A 25403-nucleotide genomic window follows, 5' to 3' on the forward strand; every position below is an offset into this window, starting at 1 on the left:
GGAGCAGCTGGTTGAGTGGTGTCACAGCAAATTGTGGACTTCAGGAAAGAGAAGTCAGGGTAACACATACCAGTCCTCATTAAGGGATCAGAAAGGGTGAGCAGTTTCAACTTCCTGGGTGTCAACATCTGAGGATCTATCCTGGGCCCAACATATTGATGCAACAACAAAGGAGGCATGAGAGTGGTTATATTTCATTAGGAGTCTGAGAATTGGTATGTCACAAAAAACACTCTCAAATTTCGACAAATATACAGGTGTCGACAATTGTTGAATTAAGAGATTCAAAATTATTAGAGAATCATGCTGTAATGTTGGAATGTGGAAACCAGACTGGTGCAGTTCTAAGGGGCTACAGGGTCAATATTTACTACTATGGCCATTTCTCCACTTACATTCAATGCTCCAATTTTCACCATAACGTCACTGATTCTTTGGATGCATGTTTTTGACCTTAAGCCACATTTTGCAATAAAATCACAAGACTGAGAACCACTACAACCATGTAACATTACAACCACAAAATTCAATTAACAGAACACCTTCAAGGAAACTATCCCTTTTGTACACAGCAACACACATCAAAGTTGCTGGTGAACGCAGCAGGCCAGGCAGCATCTATAGGAAGAGGTGCAGTCGACGTTTCAGGCCGAGACCCTTCGTCAGGACTAACTGAAGGAAGTTTTGTACACAAATGGTTTTAGCATGTTTCAATAAACAAGAAATGCTTAGATCTCCCTTCATTCCCAACAGTAATCTTATTTGGATCAAACGGGATTGTACAAAGTCAATTAGACAGAAACTCACTAGTACATGGAGCAGACACAAGAAACTACAGATGTTGGAAAATTTAGAACAAAGAACAGCTGGAGAAACTCAACAGGTCAAACAGCATCCATGGAGGCAAAAGGATAGTTGATGTTCAGGGCTGAGACCCTGCATAACGAGTGAGGATACCCAATATACAGGTGAGACAGGTGATAGTATGATTGGGCATTTGAACCCAGGTAGTGAAGCGCCACAAATCAAGACTATGGAGGAGTGAAACAGTGGACCAAAGTCACAGGATGCAGCACGGAGTTGAAAAGTGGCAGATGGACTTCGGAAGGTCTAACTTGAAAGAAGAGTACAAACTCAATAGCAGGATTCTTAGCAGTGTGACGGAACAATCAGGATCTCAGGGTCCACAGATGTTATAGTAAGTCAATAAAATTACCATGCAAGTTGATAGGGTGGTTAAGAAGGCATATGCTGTGTTGGCCTTCATTAGGATTAGGGTTAGAATTGGAGAAAAGAATTGGAGCTCAAGAGCTGTGAGGCAACATTGAAACCCTATAAAACTGATTAGTCTACACTTGAGTAGTGTGTTCAGTTACAGTTGGCTAAATAAAAGGAGGATGTGGAAGCTTTAGAGAGGGTGCAAAGGAGATTTGGAAGGACGCTGCCTGATTAGATAATGTCTTATCGAGGTAGGTTGAATGTGCTAGGGCTTTTCTCTTTGGAGTGAAGAAAGATGAGAGACGACTTGACAGAGGTGTGCACACGATTATTAGAGGTGTACACGATAAGCATAGATAGAGTGGAAAGCCAGCAGCTTTCTTCTAGGCTGGCAATGGTGAGTAGAGGAAAGTTTAGGGGAGATGTCAGAGGTAGGATTTTTATTTTTTACAGAGATTGTTAAAGTGGCATGCATTGCCAGGGGCTGTGGTTCAGACATTTAAAAGACTCTTAGATAAGCACATGGATGAAAGAAATATGGAGGGCTCTGGGGAGGGATGGTTAGACTGACCATCGAGTAGGTTAAAAGGCTGGCACAACATCGTGGGCTGAAGGGCTTATACTGTGTTATACTGTTCAACGTCTTATAAAATATGAACAAACGGAGAAAAAATCAAGGTGGACCAGGTGTGGGACAAGGGCATTGGGAGGTGTGGATTACCCAAAAATGGAAAATTCAATGTAATAAACATCAATCACCCCTATGCCTCTGCAGATGTTGTTTAACCAGCTGAGTTCCTCCAGCAGTTTTTCTGCCATAGTTGGTCATTCCATTGCAAGGTGCACTTAAAATAGTGTCTAGTGTTTTAAAATTTTCATTTTGCCTCCAAACACACATTGTACCTGCAAATCCAGTCAATTTTAAAGACACCACCCAACATTTTTGCATTCATCCCAGCTGGCAGCACCCAGTGTATTGGAGAGCCTCCATGGTGAGATTCTGATGAAAGTCTAGCGAATCCTGCAAATAAATTTTATTTAAAAGTACACACAATTAATGGATGCCCTTCAAATATGTATTTCATTCATGTGCATATTCATATATTTAATTTTCTATTTTCAGACTTTTTGATGATTTAAACACTAAGTGTCAAGACAGAACAGTAACTTCAGTTTTATTCATTGAGCTTTAGCAATACTGTCCGAATACTGCAAATATCAAATAGTTAAATTCAATTATAGGTTTTGCAGAAGTTAAAAGAAATCTGCACAGCTAAAAAGATACCACCTTAAATATTTACAACCTTTACTGTCTAGGAAATGAACCAACAATCTCATCTTGGTCCCATGTAGGAAATGAAGGAAGTGTATTTAACAGGGACATTTGAAGACCTCCATATGCATAAATTCATGTTTAATTATCATTCAACCATACATGAATACTCATGAATACAGCCATACAAAAAAGCATAACTTTACATCCTTACCCAAATTCCTTTTTCACAAAACTTAAAATACAGGGATCCATACATAAAGGTGCAGGGGTAGTGCATTCCAAAAAAAAATTGCCGAATCATGATTTTTCATAATGCAAAGCCACATCATTTGTGCACGAGTCAAAAACAATGACTTGTATTTGTTTTTCTCACCCCACATAAAATCTGTAAGAGCAAGAGCTTTTTGGAGGTGATTTGTGAATAATTCTGTAGAGACAAGTTTCCATACCCAATCATCTGAAATATGTACAACAAAAGCAACATCACTCTATTTCCTCAAACTATATTCTCACCCTGGAATTTCCCACTCTCTCGAACAGAGAATATCAGTATAACACTCCGAGCATCTCGGAATGCAGTGTTCAGCTTCTTCTCATTTACTGGCAATGTTGACCACACACCCTAAAAGTAAAATGAAGAAAAGGTTACTTCACTAACAACCACCCCAGAACAAGCAACCCCCATGCAGTGAATAAAAAGGCAGCAGTGGCCATTTGGAGAAGGATTTCTTTGAGATGTTGAAGTGCTACTGGTGCTCAAATTGTGGACTTTGGACCCCACTCCCCTGCCACAGAAGCACTAGAGAACTTCTCTCAGTTCAGGTGCAAGCTGTATTTTTTCTACTGTACATCCCATCAGCAACAAGGGCAAGGTGAGATTTTGTTTCTTCTTCATCCCCAAGTTTGCTAGTTTATGAAAGGTGCACTAAAGTCTAGTCAGTATAATCCTCTTATTACCAGGTCTATAAGATCATGGGATAGGCTAGAGTCCACAATGACTACATCTGTAGAAAACACATCCAGCTGCGTCGCCTGTGAGATTGGCTGGAGTGGCAGCTAGACACACTAGAAGCATGAAAAAGGGTGAGAGCATCATAGAGTAGATTGAGGGAGGTGGTAATTTCGTATTTACTACAGTTTCAGATACAATGAACAAATTTCTTTTGCATACTGCTGTCCATACAGATTATTTCTAAACAGAAGTACATTAAGGTAATACAAAGGGAAAACCATTAACAAGATGCAGGGTATCGGGTTATAATTAGCTACTGCAGAGGTTTTCATCCTGGGGTCCATGGACCCCTCGGTTAATGGTAGGGGTCCATGGTATAAAAAAGGTTGGGAACCCCTGAGCTACAGAAAAAGTATAATGCAAGTAGTCAAAGTGCAAGAGTCATGACAAGGTAGACTGTAAGGTCAAAAGTCATGATAGAAACCACCACTTAGTCTGATAGTACTTGATCTCAACAATTTGCCCTTTTTGCCCAACGAACAGGAGGTGAAGAGAGAATGCACAGAGTAGGAAGGGATTTAGTGTGACAATGGCTAATACCAGAGAACATACTTTTAAGATAAGTAGAGGAAAGTTTAGGAGAGATGTCACAATGCACTCCCAGGATGGTGGGAGAAGCATACAGATTAGGGATATTTAAGAAAATCTTAGACAGGCTTAGAAGGAAAAATAGAAGGCTACATAGCATGAAAGGCTTAAAAGGTCAGCATAACACCATGCGTCAAAGGACCTGTACTGTGTTGTAATGTTTTATGTTCAAAACTACAAGGAAATCAAAAAGAAAGGGTAACTAGGCAGAGAATAGTTTCCAAAAACAATCGTTGCTGTCATCCATGTGTGGAGCCACCGGAGATGGGCAAGGTCATAAATGAATGCATTCCAGCTGTATTTACTGTAGAGGACATGGATGCGAAGGAATTTAGGGAAATGAACTATGATTCTTAGAACATATCAACAATACTAAAGAGGAGGCTCTGATGGTCTTCAAGAACAGTAAAGTGGATAAATCAAGTCAATAAGGTTTATTGTGTACAGTTCTGGTCACTTAACTATAGGAAGGATATCAGTAAGATTGAAAGAGTGCAGAGAAGATTTACTAAGATGTTGCCAGGTCTTTAGGAGTTGAGTTACAGGGAAAGATTGAACAGGTTAGGACTTTATTCCTTGGAGCGTAGAAGATTGAGGGGAGATTTGATAGAGGTTTACAAAATTATGAGGGGTATAGACAGAGTAAATGCAAGTAGGCTCTTTCCACTTAGATTAGGAGAGATAAGTACAAGGGGACATGGCTTTAGGGTGAAAGGGGAAAGGTTTAGGGGGAACTTCACTCAGAGTGGTGGGAGTGTGGAACAAGCTGCCATCTGACGTGGTAAATGTGGGATCACTTTAAGTTTTAAGAATACATTGGATAGATACATGGATGGGAGAGGTCTGGAAGGTTATGGACTGTGTACAAGTCAATGGGACTAGGGGAATAAAGTTTCGGCACAGACTAGAAGGGCAAAATGGCCTGTTTTCTGTGCTGTAGTGTTCTACGGTTCTAATCAAGTGTATATTAAGACGTTGAAGGAAGCTAGAAAAGAAATTGAAGGGTCCCTGACAGATAGTCACAAGTGAGATAATAGAAGACTGAAGGGTGTTGAATGTTGTAGCCCTTTTTAAAATAAAGGCACTAAAACAAGCAAGGGAACTACAGACCAATGAACCTAACCTGAGTGGTGCGAAGGATATCAAAGGGGGATTCTGCAGGACAGGATCTACCAGTATTTGGGGAAAAAGCAGACTAATTAGGGTAGTTAGCCTGGCTTTGTGCATAGTAACGGTCTCATAAATATGACTGATGTATTTTAAAGAGGGAACCAAGAGGATTGACAGGGGTAGGAAAGTAGACATTGCCTACAAAGTAGTATTAAGTTAATAAAATGGAAACAGCAACATGTACTAAGCAATGTATAGTTAAGATACTTTCTTAGAACTAGTTCTATACCTTAGCCTTTGCCAGAGATACATTCTCATGGTTATTGCTTTTTATGAGGAAAAACCGTGCATCTCGAAGAACATACTTCAGTTTACTAGTTTGATCTGAAAAACAAATGTAAAATTAGTTGAAAACTGCAAATAATACAAATAAACTATCTGTAATGCACTTTTTGGTTTATGATTTCAGCAACTTTGTACCAAGTACACAAACATTCAGGTAACAAATAGTAGTAAAAGTGCAGGGCAACTAATCAAGCAAGTCACTATCTCTAAACTTGAGTCATAACTGTTAGCTGACAAATATTGCCTAAAAGTCCAAAGGAAAAACTGGATAATCCCATTGGAATTCCAGTACATAAAAGCAAACAGAAAGTATGTCTCACACACAAAAAATGCTGGTGAACACAGCAGGTCAGGCAGCATCTATAGGAAGAGGTACAGTCGACGTTTCGGGCTGGGAGCCTTCTTCAGGAAAGTATGCCTGTTAGCTTTAACAATGACACAATTGGAATATAGCACGTAATAAACCCTTCCAGCTCTTACAGCCATGCTGCCCATCTACACACGCAAATGCGCACTCACAGACACACGTAAAAATAAACATACTACTCTTTCAAATATACAGAGGCTCAATGAAGCAAACTGGTTCCCCGTAGTGTCTCCCAATGACACTGACCATCCAATTAGAAAGTGAAACTTCACATTGCTACACTAGGAAGCAAAAGGCAGAGGAACACTGGAATAGCTGAACACGAGGAAATCTGCAGATGCTGGAATTTCAAGCAACACACATAAGAATTGCTGGTGAACACAGCAGGCCAGGCAGCATCTATAGGAAGAGGTATAGTCGACGTTTCGGGCCGAGACCCTTCGTCAGGACTAACTGAAAGAACAGATAGTAAGAGATTTGAAAGTGGGAGGGGGAGGGGGAGATCCAAAATGATAGGAGAAGACTGACTAGTGTGTGCTTAATATTCACAAAAAACAAAGCTGTCTGACTCTTGATTTTGCTGAAGATGTGCAAAACAGCAATGTAATACACAATGCTGGAGGAACTCAGCAGGTCGGGGGCATCTATGGACAGGAAAAAACCTTTGACATTTCAGGCTGAGGAAGTGTAGTGGTTGTGTAGAACTACAGTTATTTAGAGAAATCAAGAAAAGTGTTTGATCAGGTCAAATTGAACATTTAATACAATGCCTTTTAGAATTATCCCAGAGAATAGATTAGCAATGCACTCAAAAGCATTCTTCAGTGCAGAAGTCGATTATTAACTGCAGAGAAATAAAACCATCTTGCAGCACATCCCACTCCCCAGGTGGCATTGAACACTGAAGAAATTAATGTGACATACAGTTCAGTAACATTTCCAAATTCAACTGCTCCTAGCAAGTATAAATGCAGACGTCCTGTATCAAGCTTGAACTAACTTAATCAACTATTTTACCTAATAAGTTACAGAGAAATAACCCTTACACTTCCTAAATTAACATGTTAAATACCTTTGCTTCCTTATAAACATAAACACAAATAAATAATGCATTACATGCAAGTCTGAACCAAAAATTGCTTATCAATTCAATCAATAACAACATTCAGGCTGTACCACTTAAGCCTGGACCACAGTACAGGCCCTTTGGCTCAGTCTTGTTCCCACCTTTTAACTTACTCCCACAATCAATCTAACTCTTCCCTCCTGCATAAACCTTCAATTTTCTTTAATCTATGTTACAATCTAAGAGCTTCTTAAATGTCTCTAATGTTTCAGCATCTACCAATTCCAGCAGTGTGTTTCAGATACTTACCACTCTGTAAAAAACCTGTCCGACATCTCCCTTGAACTTTCCTTCAACTCAACTAAAAACTGAAAAATTCTGGTATTCACCAATTGCTGTCCTGGGAAAAAGGCACTGACTGACCACTCAATGTCTGATAGAATACATACCTCTCTCAAGTTGCCTCCCATCCTCCACTCCAAACAGAAAAGCGATAGCTTGCTTAAATTTTCCTATGATATACTCTAATCCAGGCATCCTGGTAAATCTCCTTTCCACCCTCTCTAACGCTATCTTTCCTATTCACTGGCACAGCAACTTATAGGGTACTCTATAAGTCTGCTCATCCAGACTAAAAGTCCTGGATTTCACCTTCTATGCCATCTTTTTACCCAACTGCAAGGGTAAGAAGTCCCTGATGGGAATGAATATATGTATGTATGTGTATATATATATATGTGTGTGTGTGTGTGTGTGTGTGTGTGTGTGTGTGTATATATACATATACACACACACATATGCAGATGAACAGTAGCCAGGATGTTGGACATACACTTCAAATATGGAGTATTTCAATATGCAGGCAGATTGGGAAAATCAGGTTGATGCTGGATCCTAAGAGGAAATCTGTAGAATACCTACGATGTGGCTTTTTAGAGCAGCTTGTGGTTAAACACAACAGGAGAAAGACAATTATGGATTGAGTGTTGTGTAATGAGCCAAATTTGATTAGGGAGCTTAAGGTAAAGGACCCTTGGTAGGCAGTGATCATAACTCCCTCCCAGCAGTTTGAGAGGAAAAGGTAAAGTCAGATGTATCAATCAAGTGAAGTAAAGGAAATTAGAGGTGTGAGAGGAAAGCTGGCCAAGATTGATTGGAAAGGGACGTCAACAGGGATGATGACAGGACAGCAATGGCTAGAATTTCTGGGGGCAATTTGAAAGGCGCTGGATAGATAAAGCCTAAAGATGAAGTTTTCTAAAAGAGAGGATGAGGCAACTGTGGTTGACAAAGGAAGTCTAAGGCAGCATCAAACAAAAGAGAGGGCATATAATATAACAAAAATTAGAGAAATGTTAGAGGATTGGGCAGCTTTAAAAAAAAACAACAGAAGGCACCTAAAGAAACCATAGTGAGAGACAAGATGAAAAATGATGGTAGGTAGCCAAAAATATTAAACTGGATACCAAAAGTTTTTTTCAGATATTGTTACATACTTCATGGATATCTTGCGATTGTCTTATCAGAATGATGTAATGGTCTTGCAGAGGTCACATGATGTAATTTTCCCGCTGATGTGAGGTCACGTGATGACCTGTTCTCAACAGGTATATAAGTGTAGACCCTTGGCGACACAGTTAGTTTTCAGTTAGATCGCCAGTCAGATACTCCGCTACGCTGCTTATTAATCTCATGACGCAGTATAGCTTTACTTTCTATTGTGAGGTACAGAAGTGTTGGGCCAGCAGTTTCACCAACAGCTGCCAGATTTGTTGATGTACCTTTTCAATAATATTGGAGAGTGAAGACAGGAGCCTGAAGGAGTCATTCAGCGGTTTTGGAGAGGATCGATCATTATTGAATTCGTTCAAGTAAGAGTGATCTGCATGAGATAACCTCTGCTAAAAGAAGCAGAAAAGGTTGTGCAGTATCTAGTCTATTCTACAGAGGAAAAAGGTCCGTGCCTTTAAACCGTTTTATTTCCATCGTCGTGAATCCTGTGGACAAGGCAAGTTCCGGCTGGGATCGAATTCTTTTCTTCAGGAAAGTCTCTCCTAATTGACTGTATAAATCTCTTGGACTTTCAAATTTACCATTCGAAGAACTGTGTTTGAATTTACCACTTTAAGACTGTTTTTGCATTTACCACTTTAAGAACTAGTACTGAGTGACAGTTTGTTAAATGGCCGCATAGCAGTTTACTTCCGGTTGAGAATTTTCTTTTGTTTATATTTTTTAATATTGAGCAGAGTTTAATAAATGTTCACTTGTTTATAAAACCTGACTCAATCCTATATTTATTGTTGCCGGTCACGTGACAATATATAAAGTGCAAAGGAGAGGAAAGATAGGACATTGGACTACTGGAAAATGACGTTGGAGAGGTAGTAATGGGGGACAAAGAAATAGTGGACAAACTTCAGTATTTTGTGTCAGTCTTCACTGTGGAAGACACTAGCAGTACACCAAAAGTTCATGCGTGTTGGGGAGGTAGATGTGAGTGTACTTGCTATTCCTAAGCAGAAGGTGCTTGGGAACCTGAATAATGTGAAGGTAGATGGAACAAATGGACTACACCCCAAGGTTCAGAAAGAGAAAACTGAAGAGGTTGCCATTTAATGATCATTCAAGGATCACTAGATTCTAGAATGGTTTCAGAAGGCCGGAATATTGCAAATGTCACTCCATTCTTTAAGGGGGGGAAGAGAGGCAGAAGAAGGGAAATTGTAGACCAAACAACAGGAATTCTGCAGATGCTGGAAATTCAAGCAACACACATCAAAGTTGCTGGTGAACGCGGCAGGCCAAGCAGCATCTGTAGGAAGAGATGCAGTCGACGTTTCAGGCCAAGACCCTTCATCAGGACTAACTGAAGGAAATTATAGGCCAGTTAGCCTGCCTTCAGTGGTTGGGAAGATGCTTGAAGTCCATTATTAGGGATGAGGCTTCCAGAAGCTCAGAGGTACATGACTTCCCCAACAAATCTTGCCTGACAAATCTGTTGGAATTCTTTGAAGAAATAGCAGACAGGATAGACAAAGGAGAGTCAGTGGATATTGTTTACTTGTATTTCCAAAAGGCCTTTCACCAGGTGCCACACGTGCGTCTACATATCTTCCGCAGTTGAACGGGGCACGACTGCGCAAGCGCATGAAAGTTGGACCGTGAGGCAGCAGGAGTGTTTAAAAGCGAGAAGATTGTGGAAGTCAGTCATTTCTTCGGCAGTTGAACAGGGCATGACTGCGCAAGCGTGTGTAAGTCGGACCGTGAGGCAGCCGGAGTGTTTAGAAGCGAGAAGATTAACGAAGCGGGCGACGGAGTAGAGGGAGACAGTAGGAAGGCTTTGGCTCCTGAGGCTTCGGCGATCAGAGGCTGAGGAAGAGCTCACTCCAAGTGAGGTAATGCCGGCTAAGTTCCTTTAATAAATCTAATTACCTTAAGAGTAGGCAATGGAGGCAGTAGTTAGGGCAGTTGAGTGCTCGAATTGCAGTATGTGGGAAGTCAGGGCGAGCACAATCATCCCTGATGACACCGCCTGTAAAAGGTGCATCCAGCTGCAGCTCCTGACAAACCGAGTTAGAGAACTGGAGCTGGATGAACTTTGGATCATTCGGGAGGCAGAGGCAGAAATAAACAGGAGTTACAGGGAGATAGTCACTCCTAAAAGTCAGGAGACAGGTAGCTGGGTGACTGTCAGGAGAGGGAAGGGGAATAGACAGAATGAGCAGAGCACCCCTGTGGCTGTTCCCACCAATAATAAGTACATCGTTTTGGATACTGTTGATGGAGACGACCTAACAGGGACAAGTTGCAGTGGCTGCGTCTCTGGTACCGAGACGGGACCCTCAGCTCAGAAGGGAAGGAGGGAAAAGAGGAGAGCAGTAGTGATAGGGGTCAGATAGTTAGGGGGACAGATAAGAAATTCCGTGGAAGAGATCGAGAACCCCAGATGGTCTGCTGCCTCCCTGGTGCCAAAGTCCACGATATCTCGGATCCAGTTCTCGGTATTCTCAAGAGGGAGGGTGAGCAGCCGGATGTCGTGGTCCATGTAGGGACCAATGACGTGGGTAGGAAGAGTGAAGAGGTCCTGAAAGGTGAACTTAGGGAGTTAGGTGTCAAGTTAAAAGACAGGACCTCCAGGATAGCAATCTCAGGATTGCTACCAGTGCCACGTGCAGGCGGGTTTAGAAATAGTAAGATAGCGCAGATCAACACGTGGCTGAACACATGGTGCAGGAGGGAGGGCTTCAGATTTATAGATAATTGGGCAGTTATCCAGGGAAGGTGGGACCTGTTCCGGTGGGACGGTTTACATCTGAACTGGAGGGGGACAAATATTCTTGCAAGTAGGTTTGCTAGAGAGGCTCCAGTGGATTTAAACTAGATACAAGGGGGGAGGGGAACCAGAGTTAGGAACAAATGTAGGGGAGAAGGAAGAAAAAGAAAATAGTAAAGTTGTTTGCACCGTTCGTGATAAACAGAGAGTAAGAGGTGGAAAATTTCTTAAATGCATTTATTTTAATTCTAGGAGCATTGTAAGAAAGGTGGATGAGCTTAAAGCATGGATTGATACCTGGAAGTATGATGTGGTAGCTATTAGTGAAACATGGTTACAGGAGGAGTGTGACTGGCAACTAAATATTCCTGGATTTAATTGCTTCAGGTGTGATAGAATCGAAGGGACAAGAGGGGGAGGTGTTGCATTGCTTGTCAGAGAAAATATTACAGCGGTGCTCTGGCAGGATAGATTAGAGGGCTCGTCTAGGGAGGCTATCTGGGTGGAATTAATGGGAAAGGTGTAGTAACACATATGGGGGTGTATTACAGACCACCAAATGGGGAGTAAGAATTGGAGGAGCAAATTTGTAAGGAGATAGCAGATATTTGTAGTAAGTACAAGGTTGTGATTGTGGGAGATTTTAATTTTCCCCACACAGACTGGGAAGCCCATACTGTAAAAGGGCTGGATGGTTTGGAGTTTGTAAATGTGTACAGAATAGCTTTTTACAGCAATAGAGGTACCAACTAGAGAAGAGGCAGTGTTGGATCTCCTGTTAGGGAATGAGATAAGTCAGGTGACAGAGGTTTGTGTTGGGGAGCACTTCAGGTCCAGTGATCACAATGCCATTAGTTTTAATATAATTATGGAGAAGGATAGGCCTGGACCCAGGGTTGAGATTTTTGATTGGAGAAAGGCTAACTTTGAGAAGATGCGAAAGGATTTAGAAGGAGTGGATTGGGACAATTTGTTTTATGGGAAGGATGTAATAGAGAAATGGAGATCATTTAAAGGTAAAATTTTGAGGGTACAGAATCTTTACATTCCTGTTAGGTTGAAAGGAAAGGTTAAAAGTTTGAGAGAGCCGTGGTTTTCAAGGGATACTGGAAACTTGGTTTGGAAAAAGAGAGCTATCTACAATAAATATAGGCAGCATGGAGTAAATGAGGTGCTCGAGGAATATAAAGAATGTAAAAAGAATCTTAAGAAAGAAATTAGAAAAGCTAAAAGATGATATGAGGTTGCTTTGGCAAGTAAGGTGAAAACAAATCCAAAGGGTTTCTACAGTTATATTAATAACAAAGGGATAGTGAGGGATAAAATTGGTCCCTTAGAGAATCAGAGTGGACAGCTATGCGTGGAGCCAAAAGAGATGGGGGGAGATTCTGAACAATTTCTTTTCTTCGGTATTCACTAAGGAGAAGGATATTGAATTGTGTAAGATAAGGGAAGCAGGTAGGGAAGTTACGATATTCCCTAGGACCTTGAGGAAAGTTAGTGTGGAAATAGCAGGGGCTCTGACAGAACTATTTCAAATGTCATTAGAAACGGGGATGGTGCCGGAGGATTGGCATATTGCTCATGTTGTTCCATTGTTTAAAAACTGTTCTAAGAGTAAACCTAGCAATTATTGGCCTGTCAGTTTGACGTCAGTGGTGGGTAAATTCATGGAAAGTATTCTTAGAGATGGTATATATAATTATCTGGATAGACAGGGTCTGATTAGGAACAGTCAACATAGGGTTGTGCATGGAAGGTCATGTTTGACAAATCTTATTGAATTTTTTGAAGAGGTTACTAGGAAAGTTGACGAGGGTAAAGCGGTGGACTACAAGGACTTCAGTAACGCCTTTGACAAGGTTCCACATGGAAGGTTAGTTAGGAAGGTTCAATTGTTAGGTATTAATATTGAAGTAGTAAAATAGATTCAGCAGTGGCTGGATGGGAGACGCCAGAGAGTAGTGGTGGATAACTGTGTGTCAGATTGGAGGACGGTGTGTAGCGGTGTGCCTCAGGGATCTGTACTGGGTCCAATGTTGTTTGTCAGATACATGGGGTAGTAAATTGGATTAGTAAGTATGCAGATGATACTAAGATAGATGGAGTTGTGGATAATGAAGTAGGTTTTCAAAGCTTGCAGAGAGATTTAGGCCAGTTAGAAGAGTGGGCTGAAAGATGGCAGATGGAGTTTAATGTGAGGTGCTACATTTTGGTAGGACTAATCAAAATAGGACATACATGGTAAATGGTAGGGCACTGAAGAATGCAGTAGAACAGAGGAATATAGGAATAATGGTGTATAGTTCCCTGAAGGTGGAATCTCATGTGGATAGGGTGGTGAAGAAAGTTTTTGGTATGCTGGCCTTTATAAATCAGAGTATTGAGTACAGGAGTTGGGATGCAATGTTGAAATTGTACAACGCATTGGGAAGGCCAAATTTGGAGTATTGTGTACAGTTCTGGTCCCCGAATTATAGGAAAGATGTCAACAAAATAGAGAGAGTACAGAGAAGGTTTACTAGAATGTTACCTGGGTTTCATCTCCTAAGTTACAGAGAAAGGTTGAACAAGTTGGGTCTTTATTCTTTGGAGCGTAGAAGGTTGAGGAGGGACTTGATAGAGGTATTTAAAATTATGACGGGGATAGATAGAGTTGATGTGGATAGGCTTTTTCCATTGAGAGTGGGGGAGATTCAAACAAGAGGACATGAGTTGAGAGTTAAAGGGCAAAAGTTTAAGGGTAACATGAGGGGGAGCTTCTTTACTCAAGAGAATGATAGCTGTGTGGAATAAGCTTCCAGCAGAAGTGGTTGAGGCAGGTTCGATGTTGTCATTTAAGGTTAAATTGGATAGCTATATGGACAGGAAAGGAATGGAGGGTTATGGGTTGAGTGCAGGTCGGTGGGACAAGGTGAGAGTAAGAGTTCGGCACGGACTAGAAGGGCCAAGATGGCCTGTTTCCGTGCTATAATTGTTATATGGTTATATCAAGATAAGAGCCCATAGTATACAGAAAAAGTACTAGCATGGATAGAAAATTAGCTGACTGGTAGGAGAGAAAGAGTCAGAACAGAGAGGCCTATTCTGGCTGCCAGTGACTAGTGGGGTTCCACAGGGGTCGGTATTGGGACCACTTCTTTTCCTGTTATATGTCAATGATTTGGATGACAGAATTCATGGCTTTGTGGCCAAGTTTGCAGACGATACAAAGACAGGTAGTGTTGAGGAAGCAGGGAATCTGCCGAAGAACAGATTCGGAGAATGGGTAACAAAATGGCAGATGGAATATAGTGTAGGGAAGTGTACGGTCATGCATTTCAACAGAAGGAATAAAAGCATCGATTATTTTCTAAATGGGAGAAAATTCAAAAAATCAGAGGTACAAAGGGACTTGGGACTCCATGTTCAGGATTCCCTAAAGGTTAACTTGCAGATTGAGTCAGTGTTAAGGAAGGCAAATGCAACGTTAGCATTCATTTCTTGAGATCTAGAATACAAGAGCAAGGATCTGATGCTGAGGTTTTCTTCACAAGGCATTGGTTAGACCACACTTTGGACCCTTTATTTAAGGTGTGCTGGCATTGGAAAGAGCCCGTAGGAGGTGCACAAGAATGACTCTGGGAATGTAAGGGATAACAATATAAGGAGTGTTTAATGTCTCTGGCCTGTATGCACTGGGGTTTAGAAGAAGTATTGGCGGGGATCTCACTGAAACCTATTGAACATTGAAAGGCCTAGATAGAGTGGATGTGAAGATGTTTCCTGTAGTGGAGGAGTCTAGGACCAGAAGGCACATCCTCAGAATAGAGGGGTGTCATTTATAACAGATGAGGAATTTCTTTAGGCAGAGATGGTGAATCTGTGGAATTCATTGCCATGGACAGCTGTAGGAGGCTAAGTCACTAAGCATATTTAAAATGGAGGTCGATAGGTTCTTGTTTGTTAGGGTGTTAAAGGTTACAGGATGAAGGCAGGAGAATGAGTTGAGAGGGATAATAAATCAGCCATGATGGAAAGTTAGAGCAGACTCAATGGGTCGAGTGGCCTAAGGTCTTATGGTTTTACTTTCAAGCTGAAATGTTGAAATGCTAAAAGTAAAAGTGTGATTACAAGTTGAGTCGCAAGCAGTTGAAGATACAGCAGGAAATGATTGGTCACTGCCAACTGGAAAGAAAGGCCTGTAAGATTGTGCATGACGGACTTCCCACAATACAAATTGGAAGGTAAACGTGTTGCTATGGTCTGATCAAGGATTTAACATGAGGAAAAATTACTTCAACATTAGTAATCATCTTTGAAAGAAGGAATGAACTACAGCACAAGAACTATTACGTACAGACACTTTCTGGGTCAGATATTACGGGAGTTGCCTGTAACTCATGTTTTCCTCAATTTAGAATTGCTGTTGGCTGAAATGGCAAAAGTTGCACTGATGGGATACAAATTAGTACAATCTTGTTAATTTTAAAACCTTACTGAGAATCAGTTAAATAGTACAGATCCATGTACAGACTGAAAACATGCTGAGCACCAAGAGATGCTAAACTAAAGAGGTTAAACCTGCAAAACACGCTGGACATCGGGAGATGCCGGACTAGAGTTTAAATCTGCAAAGGAAACCTGCAAAACATGTTGGACCCCAGGAGATGCCAAATTAGTGTTTAATGGTGCACAGTAAATTAGAAGAAATGTTTGCTGTATTTCAGCATCCTGCCAACTGTGTGTCCCATTTAAGGAAATTAAAATATAATGCACTTAAATAAACAAGTTAAAAGCTTTGCCAAAAATCTTCAAAAAAAAATTCAAGTTGATTCTGCTTCCAATAGCCTCTTCTAAGAATTTCTGTGAATAGCATTAAGTGGAAAATGTATTTCTCTCCAGCGTAATCAACTGCTAGCTAAAGAAACAAACAGGATTTTAACCTTGACCTATTGAAGTGCTTAAACTTTTTTCTGTACTTCTCACTTTGAATCCTACTCCATGAGTTATTGTCCAAATTTACACAAAGTTACAATGCTACATAATTTCTCAATTCTCTCTCCCCAACTAAAAGTCCAAATCATCATCTGCTAGATCCAGAGAGTTCCTTGAGACCACAAACTGACACATTTACATTGCATAATCATTCCCAGAGCAGCTCACTGTGCCGAAGGATCCTAGGCTTAGAGGAACAAAATTTATAGGAAAAACACTCTCAAGCAGCTGAGTCAATAACGAACTGCGCAGAATGTGCAGTATAGTGGTCGCCAACTGGTCGATCTTTGAGACTTTCCCAGTAGATCCCGAAAAAAATGAAAATAAATAAATACACAAGTACTGTTGTAATGTGAGCATTATAAAAATAAGTAATACCAATTAGGATAATGGTAATATAGCAGTAGTCCAGCTGCTGAAAGCTGTTTGTGAAGAGAGATTGCTTCCGGGTTACGGGGTTTCAGTTCCGTTCCTTCTGCCCAGTGAGCATGTGTGTATAACTCCACTGCCATGCACCAGAAAAGACCGGAAGTACAACCTTGCAACCTGGAAGCAACCCCTCTTTACAAACAGCTTTCCATAGCCACGTAGCTACGGAATTGCTATATTACCATTATCCTAATTTGTATTAACTTATCTTTATAATGTTCACATTACAACACTTCTCCCCCTTTAAATTCCAACTTTCCCCAAGTGTAAGCAACTGGGAAACAAAAAACAGTGGTGTCATTATCTTGCGTACCTCTGAAACTTATACTGGTGTCTCAGTAAGTTTACCAATACAAAACACCTGAAAAACGTGGCAGATTCAACGTTCAGTCTAACAAAGGAAACTGTCCATTCAAATATTCAGTCTGTCAGGTGGTTTGCCAGGGCACTGTGCTGCAACAGATGAAAATTATGAAATCTAAGTACAAGAGCTGTCTTACTGACAAGACACCTCACAGACTGTCTCAGACTGGCTGTCTGTAGTTATGAGCCAAATTTCAGGGAACTAGCGAAATGTATTCAGCCCCAGTCACCACACTGAGTGCAACAGTCAATTTTTATTCATTTATTTTTCGTGTTGAAATAAAATTAAACAATGAAACATAGGTGTTGTAATGTGAGCATTATAAAAATAAGTAATATTAATTAAGATAATGGTAATATAGCAATACTCCAGCTACTGAAAGCTGTTTGTAAAGAGAGATTGTTTCCGGGTTGTGGGGTTTTACTTCCGGTTTTTTCTGCCCAGTGCACATGCGTGTGACTAAACGATTTAGTAGGTCGATCTTGCCTTTCAGTAAGGCTGAGGTAGGGTTAGGGTTAGGCTTGGACTTAAAAAGGTTGGCGACCACTAGCATAGTAGATGTGATTAAAGCTAACAATACACATCAGAATAGAATTAAGCAAATGGAAAGAAAATCTGCAGTCTATTTTGAAATACAGAAGCTTCCCCAGTAAATTACATCTCAGCTGAAATATCAATCAAAAAATATAGAAAGTTAGATCTGGACTGCTAAGGTTGTCTGAGAATTGCTGTTATGACATTAAAATTATCAAACAAGTCCATTCAAATTTAATAATATTCCCTTTCACCATTAATGTAAATATTACTTGGCTTTCAGGTGAAACTTTTTATAGATTATGGAGCACTGCAGCTTTAAGCTAATAAAGGCAGACAATATTTATTTTGGAGCTTAGAGTATTAAGTGCACACTCAAAATAACAGTGGCTTTTCAAGTTGTTCAACAGCACACTGAGGGTGTGCGACCTTAGGTTAACCTCCAACCTATTTGATTCCATACCTTTACGTACTGCACGCACAGATGATGACAGCTTCTCATGTTTCTTCTCAGACCCTGCATTACAGTATACAAAACCCATTAGACCCTTGTTATTTAAGCTCCAAGCACAACAAGTTCCAAATGAAACACAAAACATACCTGCATATGAATCGGATGCTGAACTTTCACTCCTATCAAATACAATTGGAGAAATGTCTCTAGACCGCTTTTTCTTCTCCTTTTTATCTGTCTCATTGTCTGAAGAAAATTTAATTTGTAACAATTCTATTTAATTATACTCTGGAAATAATTGAGATTGCAGTAAGAATGATGGGGGTTGAAAATTTCAGTATATTTAGTCTGAACCAGCTGAAGGCTGTTATACAGCAGCATGAGTGTATCTGAACCATATTGTTCTGGGATCCATTCTCTGCTAACAAGCACATATGAAGCAACATCAAAATTTTGTAAAAGTACAGTTGAATCCAGATAAGTGATCTGAAGCAAAATTGTACACTCAGAAATAATTTATCAACCTTTGCAATACCTGTGGAATGTCCTCAAGTTAAAAAGATCAATGATAAATGTTGCTATCAATATTGTATCAATAATTTTTTAAATAGTGTGAAAAACAGCACTGCTTGTAGAATAGAATGGAAGCATGCCTCATTCTAGATCCTTTGAGTGTTAAATATGGTTCCAGGGTCAATTTAATAATTGCTACCCAGGCACTGCTCCGTAAAATTTCCCCAACATCTTTTGCTCTCATACCAAAGAACAATTAACATGAAAGTTCACCATCCACTACAATGCAAGGAACATCTTTGATCTCATTCTCTGTGGGCATTCAACCACAACACAAAACCATCTTATTATAATGGGAGGCATGTGGAAAAGGCATCGAACTTGCACAACAGTAAGTATTCAGATGAAGCATCTAGATGGAGCTAGGTAGAGGGAGCTATACCTTTCAATGATCATGCCAATACTCTGTGGGCAATATAAAAATTATTCCATTCCCAATTCTCACAACTGGACCAACACTGAATTTATACAAATCTTTTAGAACCAACACAAGAGCTAATGCCTTACAGAAAAATATATAGATTATTTGACTTTACACCCAAGATTTTTCTTTTAATTGAGAATTCGACTTGGACATTACTCACTAATCTGAAGTCAACTGTACTGCAGACTGAGGATATAAAATTTGGCCACAATTAATACTGGATCAGCAGTGCTCTACATTCAGTCACCAAGCAGTCAGCATAGCCACTTAGCTAGAAACCTTAACAAGTGCATTAAATAGAGTCAAATATACCTTTTCATTAAAAATTCACTGCAATTCTCATTTAATTCTAGGATTCCTATAGCCATTTTTTTTCTTTGATATGGTATATTTTCAAGTGTGACAGAATTTTCAACTTCCTGCCTGTGCATGTATGTCTAAAGAAGGTACTTGTCTCTACCAGTTCATTGTTCCACTAGACCTGAATATTTAAATGCTTTTTAAAGTGGCCCAACATAAAAAGCAGCATGTCGCTGTAGTAGGAAGTAAAGTATTTAACAATGTGATGAAATTAAAGGTTAAAGGTAATTATGCAAAACTATGACATTCCTGAATATGAGGATTCTATAATTTTTGAAAAAGAAACAAACACCTTTAAAGGAATAGGGGAAAACGTCTGGAAGGAAAATGAAGAAATATTGCCAAAATCTAAAGCAGTGTGGTTTAGATGGCTAAAGAAATCAAATCTGATAGCTTGCTGGTGAAATTTAATGAATCATTTAGAGAGCCCAAATCATTTAGAGTAACCCAGCCAAATTTTTATTTTTGTGACTTCTCAATTCGCAAAAAAAAAATTCCATTTCATATCATTGTCAAGCTACCCCAAGTGTGTGCATCTGTGTGTCTTAAATTTAAAGTGACCAACTTTATGTGTAGCCTTGACTACTACTATGGTACCAATGTAGAGCTATGATCTGTATAGCTGGAATAAAATTTTCAACCCCCTAAAATCATTACACATTTGATAAATCCTCATTACTTGCCTATCTAATAACATCCCTTTGGTTTTTTGTCTGCTAACTGCCTACCACTAATTTTGAATGTTTTGTAGTCTAACACAGTGGGGAGGAATTAAAAAATTGAAGGGTTCACAATTTAATAGCACAGAAAATGATTATCAAAGTGAATTATATAGACTAGGAAGTGGATATGTTGAAACAGACAGCTGTACTACAACTTTAATATTTCCCCAGATCTGTTTACAACAGTCTACTCTTTTCTCCATTTCTAATAATCTCCTTTCATATGGTTACATGAACATGCCAAGTGCAACACGAAGCACAGCTATTACAAAATCAAAATGGAATAACTTCTGGGGAGGGGGAAATTAATGCCAGATGGCCTCCAATTCCCAACCGACCAGAACACCAATAAAAAGGTATATGAAAGTAAGTCTAACTTACAAAGTTAAAATAAATAGTTATGGTCTTCTTGCTGTTTGAAAAAGTGTTGCATGATGATTCAGAAGCATAGGTGAATTTGGGACGTTATTAACCAGACACTTAAACCAAACATTGTTCACTTAAATTGCCACTGTAACATTTCTGGCCATCTTTTTTGCAAATTCAAACTGCAGGAAACTTGCCACCCTTCCATAACAGTTCAGCCAAAATGCATAAACATTCAATTTCTCAGCAATAATCCAAACATGTACAGTTAAATCTGTGCTGACTGATTTATCCTAATATAACTGTCCAGTACTCTAGATCAGAATATTTGACCAGCTTACTGATCGAGAGTATTAGCACAGTAATTCTTCAGCCTTAGAACATCAGGCTGCTTAAATGCTAAAATGCCCAAACACAACAGACTATTAGCAACAAAACAACAAAATATTAAACCATTTATTTTGATGCTATTAAATATCACTTTCAGTATATTAGATATGAGCAGTGGTTTATACAAATGGTAAAGGAAGTAGTTTATACACTGGATTTCAAACTATAATATTCATTCATATTGGAAAAGTACATTCATAACATTGCATTCATATTGGAAAAGTACATTATCTTATAAGTGACTAGTATAGGATAAAGTTACCAAACAGAATTTACCTGATGCATCAGAAAGAGAAGCAGATCTGGTGGCAGATTCTCCATCAGAAAATGAGACAGACTCTGACTGAGAGTCACTGGCTTCACTCCTTGTATCATAATCCTGCTCATGGCCTTCCTCCTTGCCTTCTCTGGGATCTCTTTCTCTGAAATCATCTTGTTCACACATATCCTGTTCATATTCTTCTTCCTCTACTTCCTCCTCCTCCTCTCCCTCCTTCTCTTCCTCAGGATCATCTTCAGCTCTAATCTCATCTACAGCTTCATCTTGATTGTCATGGTCTTCAGAAGAAGCATTGCCATCAGAATCAATCTCAACTTCTGACTGATAATCAGAATGAGTCTCCTCCTTAGAAGAATGGCCTGATCGATGCATTTTAACACCCTCGTCGATATTCCTCAAAGTCTTCTGCATTAAAATAAATAGAATTTTGGTTAAATAGACATCTTCATATTAAAGAATGAGCAAATACAGATTATGTATTTATACAGATTAAGTACTAATCATCAGTATATTACTTTCAAATACAAGTTGATTAAAGTTGTTAAATACTGCAGAACTGAAAATAACAGTTTGAAAGCATCAAGACAGAGGAAAATTAATCAAATGAATGTTAAAGATCACAATCCTTTAATTATTCTTTCAATTTTTCTCCTTGGTTCAACCAAAGTCAACATGCATGTCATGCACTCTGAAGTCTGTATGACCGACTTATTTCACACAACATCATGGTGGCAAACGCTGTGCAATGCAAAACAAAGAAAAAGCCAAATGTATACAAGAGATGTGTAACATGGTGGATTTGTGTCCCTATCAAAGGAGGTTAAAGTGCTCCTTCCCTTCACTAGCTTGCAATTCACCCTTGGGCAAGGTGTAGCACCAGCTTAGGACACCCTCCCCCCCACCCTGATTAGGGTCACATGAAGCCTTGGGAGCAAGTGGCAGCTGTTTGTATGAGCAGCTGATGCACATAACAAGTACTAGTTGTGTGACCACTGGTGCCACACAATCCCTGAAGACTGTTAATAATGGCTGGGGTCACCATACCACATGGCACGAAATAATGATGATGGTACAAAAGAGAGATCCCCTGAAAAAAAAAGGTGAACAAAGCTAATTCAGTTAGAGTGGGCACAGAACCCATCTAATTCTCTATTATGCATTTTTCATTGGATTCACTTAGCTCCAACCACCATTGAACAGGTAGAAAGGTCCCTCAAACACTTAAAGGGTGTATCACCCAGTAGCTGGGACTAGGATGGCAAGGCACATGAATGGCAATGGTCTTATGTTTTAAAAAATATTAAAACTACTGAATATATTGAACGAATGACAGCAAGAACAGAAGATGTTTGTGCAATTTTTATTATGTATAAAATTTGTTTTTAAAATTTAAAAAATTCTGGCACTTTCCTTCTACTTCCTTATTACCTAAAATACATCAATCCTTCTCCATAATACTGCGCAAATGAACTTCATCTGTGTGAAAAAATGTCTTCGCATCTATTCTGAATTTCCAAGTTATGCTGCCTGAACACCAACTCCTTTAAATCTCACCATATACAAAATACTAGAACATAGAATATTACAGCAAAGTGCAGACCCTTCAGCCCATAATGTTGCGCAAACCTTTTAACTACTGTAAGATCAATCTCATCCTTTAAATAAATATTTATTAATTTTTCTATCATCTGTGTGTTCATCTAAGTTTCGCAAATCTCCCCAATGTATCAAATACCACCTCCATCCCCTAGCAGGGTTTTCCATGCTCTGATTTGTGTAAAAGAAAACTTACCTCCGACATCACCTCCTATACTTGACTCCAAGCACTTTAAAATTACTCCACGTATTAGCCAATTATTCCCTGGGAAAAAGACTGGCCATCCACTCAGTCTATGCTTATTATCATGTATTCCTCTATCAATTCATTTCTTATCCTCCTTCAGTCAAAAGAGAAAAGGCCGAGCTCACTATCCTTAAAATGCATACTCTCCAAGAAAAATGGAGGGCTATGTGGAAGGAAAGGCTTAGAATAATCTTAGAGTAGATTGAAAGGTCAGGAGAAAATCATGGGCTAAAAAGCTCTCCAGAGCCTTTTCTGATCATTGCTTCCTAAACCTTAAGTACGCTTCCTTTATCCTCTTGACGAGATGTTCCATATCTTGTCAACTATGGTTGCTTTACCCTCCCATTTTTTCGCTGACCCAATGGACAAACCTATCCAGAACACCATGCAGATGCTCCTGAAACATAGAAAACCTACAGCACAATACAGGCCATTCGGCCCACAAAGCTGTGCCGAACATGTCCTTACCTTAAAAATTACCTAAGGTTACCCACTGCCCTCTTTTTCTGAGCTCCATGTACCTGTCCGGGAGTCTCTTAAAAGACTCTTTTGTATCCGCCGGCACCACCATCATCGGCTGCCCACTCCATGCACTCACCACTCTCAGCATAAAAAACTTAGCCCTAACATCTCCTGAAGCACCTTAAAACTATGCCCTCTCGTGCTACCCATTTCAGCCCTAGGAAAAAGCCTCTGACTATCCACACGATCAATGCCTCTCATTATCTTGCACACCTCTATCAGGTCACCTCTGATCCTCCGTTGCTCCAAGGAGAAAAGGCCGAGTTCAGTCAACCTATTCTCACAAGACATGTTCCCCAATCCAGGTAACATCCTTGCACAATTTCTATGGTTTCCACATCCTTCCTATAGCGAGGCAACCAGAACTGAGCACAAGACTCCAAGTGGGGTCTGACCAGGTTCCTATATAGCTACAACATTACCTCCCTGCTACTCCAAGTGGAGTCTGACCAGGTTCCTATATAGCTACAACATTACCTCCTTGCTTCCAAACTCAATCGCACAACTGATGAAGGCCAATGCACCGTATGCTTTCTTAACCACAGAGTCAACCTGCGCAGCAGCTTTGAGTGTCCTATGGATGCAGACCACAGGATCCCTCTGATTCTCCACACTGCCAAGAATCTTACCATTAATACAAGATTCTGTCATATATGACCTACCAAAATTAATCACCTCACACTTATCTGGGTTGAACTCCATCTGCCACTTCTCAGCCCAGTTTTGCATCCTATCAATGTCCTGCTGCAACCTTTGACAGCCCTCCACACTATCCACAACACCTCCATCATTTGTGTCATCAGCAAATTTACTAAGCCATCCCTCCACTTCTTCATCCAGGTCATTTATAAAAATCACGAAGAGTAGGGGTCCCAGAGGAACACCACTGGTCACCGAACTCCATGCAGAATATGACCTGTCTGCAACCACTCTTTGCCTTCTGTGGGCAAGCCAATTCTGGATCCACAAAACAAATGTCCCTTGGATCCCATGCCTCCTTACTTTCTCAATAAGCGCTGCATGGGGTAACTTCTCAAATGCCTTGTTGAAATCCATATACACTACACCTACTGCTCTTCCTTCATCAATGTGTTTAGTCACATCCTCAAAAAATTCAATTAGGTTCGTTAGGCATGACCTTGCCTTTCACAAAGTCATGCCCTGCCTTTCACAAAGCCATGCTGACTATTCCTAATCATATTATGCCTCTCCAAATGTTCATAAATCCTGCCTCTCAGGATCTTCTCCATCAACTTACCAACCACTGAAGTAAGACTCACTGGTCTATAACTTCCTGGGCAATGTCTACCCCCTTTCTTGAATAATGGAACAACATCTGCAACCCTCTAATCCTCTGGAACCTCTCCCGTCCTCATTGATGATGCATAGATCATCACCAGAGGCTCAGCAACCTCCTCCCTCACCTCCCACAGTAGGCTGGGGTACATCTCACCCGATCCTGGTGACTTATTCAACTTGATGCTTTCCAAAAGCTCCAGCACATCCTCTTTCTTAATATCTACATGCTCAAGCTTTTCGTTCCGCTGTAAGTCATCTCTACAATCGCCAAGATCCTTTTCCATAGTGAATACTGAGGCAAAGTACTCATTAAGTACCTCCAGCAACATACACAAAATGCTGGTGGAACGCAGCAGGCCAGGCAGCATCTATAGCAAGAAGTACAGTCAACGTTTCTGGATGAGACCCTTCGTCAGGACTTTGAAAGCGGGAGGGGGAGGGGGAGACCCGAAATGATAGGAGAAGACAGGAAGGGGAGGGATGAAGATGGAGAACAGGCAAGGAGTTACTGTGAGAGGGAAAAAGAGAGAAAAAAATAATAATAAATAATAAATTAGGGATGGGGTAAGAAGGGGTAAGTACCTCTGCTATCTCTTCTGGTTCCATAC

The 25403-nt window shown here is 40.1% G+C and overlaps 1 protein-coding gene across 4 annotated transcripts in view; it reads right to left on the reverse strand.

The window, feature by feature from the left end:
* Positions 1-25403, reverse strand: part of ythdc1 (YTH N6-methyladenosine RNA binding protein C1) — a 91898-nt gene that overhangs the window by 26937 nt on the left and 39558 nt on the right. For 3 of the 4 annotated variants that reach the window (XM_072281168.1, XM_072281165.1, XM_072281167.1), the window contains 6 exons: positions 21128-21536; positions 18164-18262; positions 18026-18079; positions 5494-5588; positions 3008-3116; positions 2122-2239 (listed from right to left, as the gene is read on the reverse strand). In XM_072281168.1, coding sequence (XP_072137269.1) covers positions 2122-2239; positions 3008-3116; positions 5494-5588; positions 18026-18079; positions 18164-18262; positions 21128-21536 — 884 coding nt within the window. The remainder of the gene's footprint in view (positions 1-2121; positions 2240-3007; positions 3117-5493; positions 5589-18025; positions 18080-18163; positions 18263-21127; positions 21537-25403) is intronic. The other variant, XM_072281166.1, reaches the window with a different exon arrangement.

The sequence above is a fragment of the Mobula birostris genome, chromosome 17 (genome assembly GCF_030028105.1).
Source record: "Mobula birostris isolate sMobBir1 chromosome 17, sMobBir1.hap1, whole genome shotgun sequence".
Taxonomy (NCBI): Eukaryota; Metazoa; Chordata; class Chondrichthyes; order Myliobatiformes; family Myliobatidae; genus Mobula; species Mobula birostris.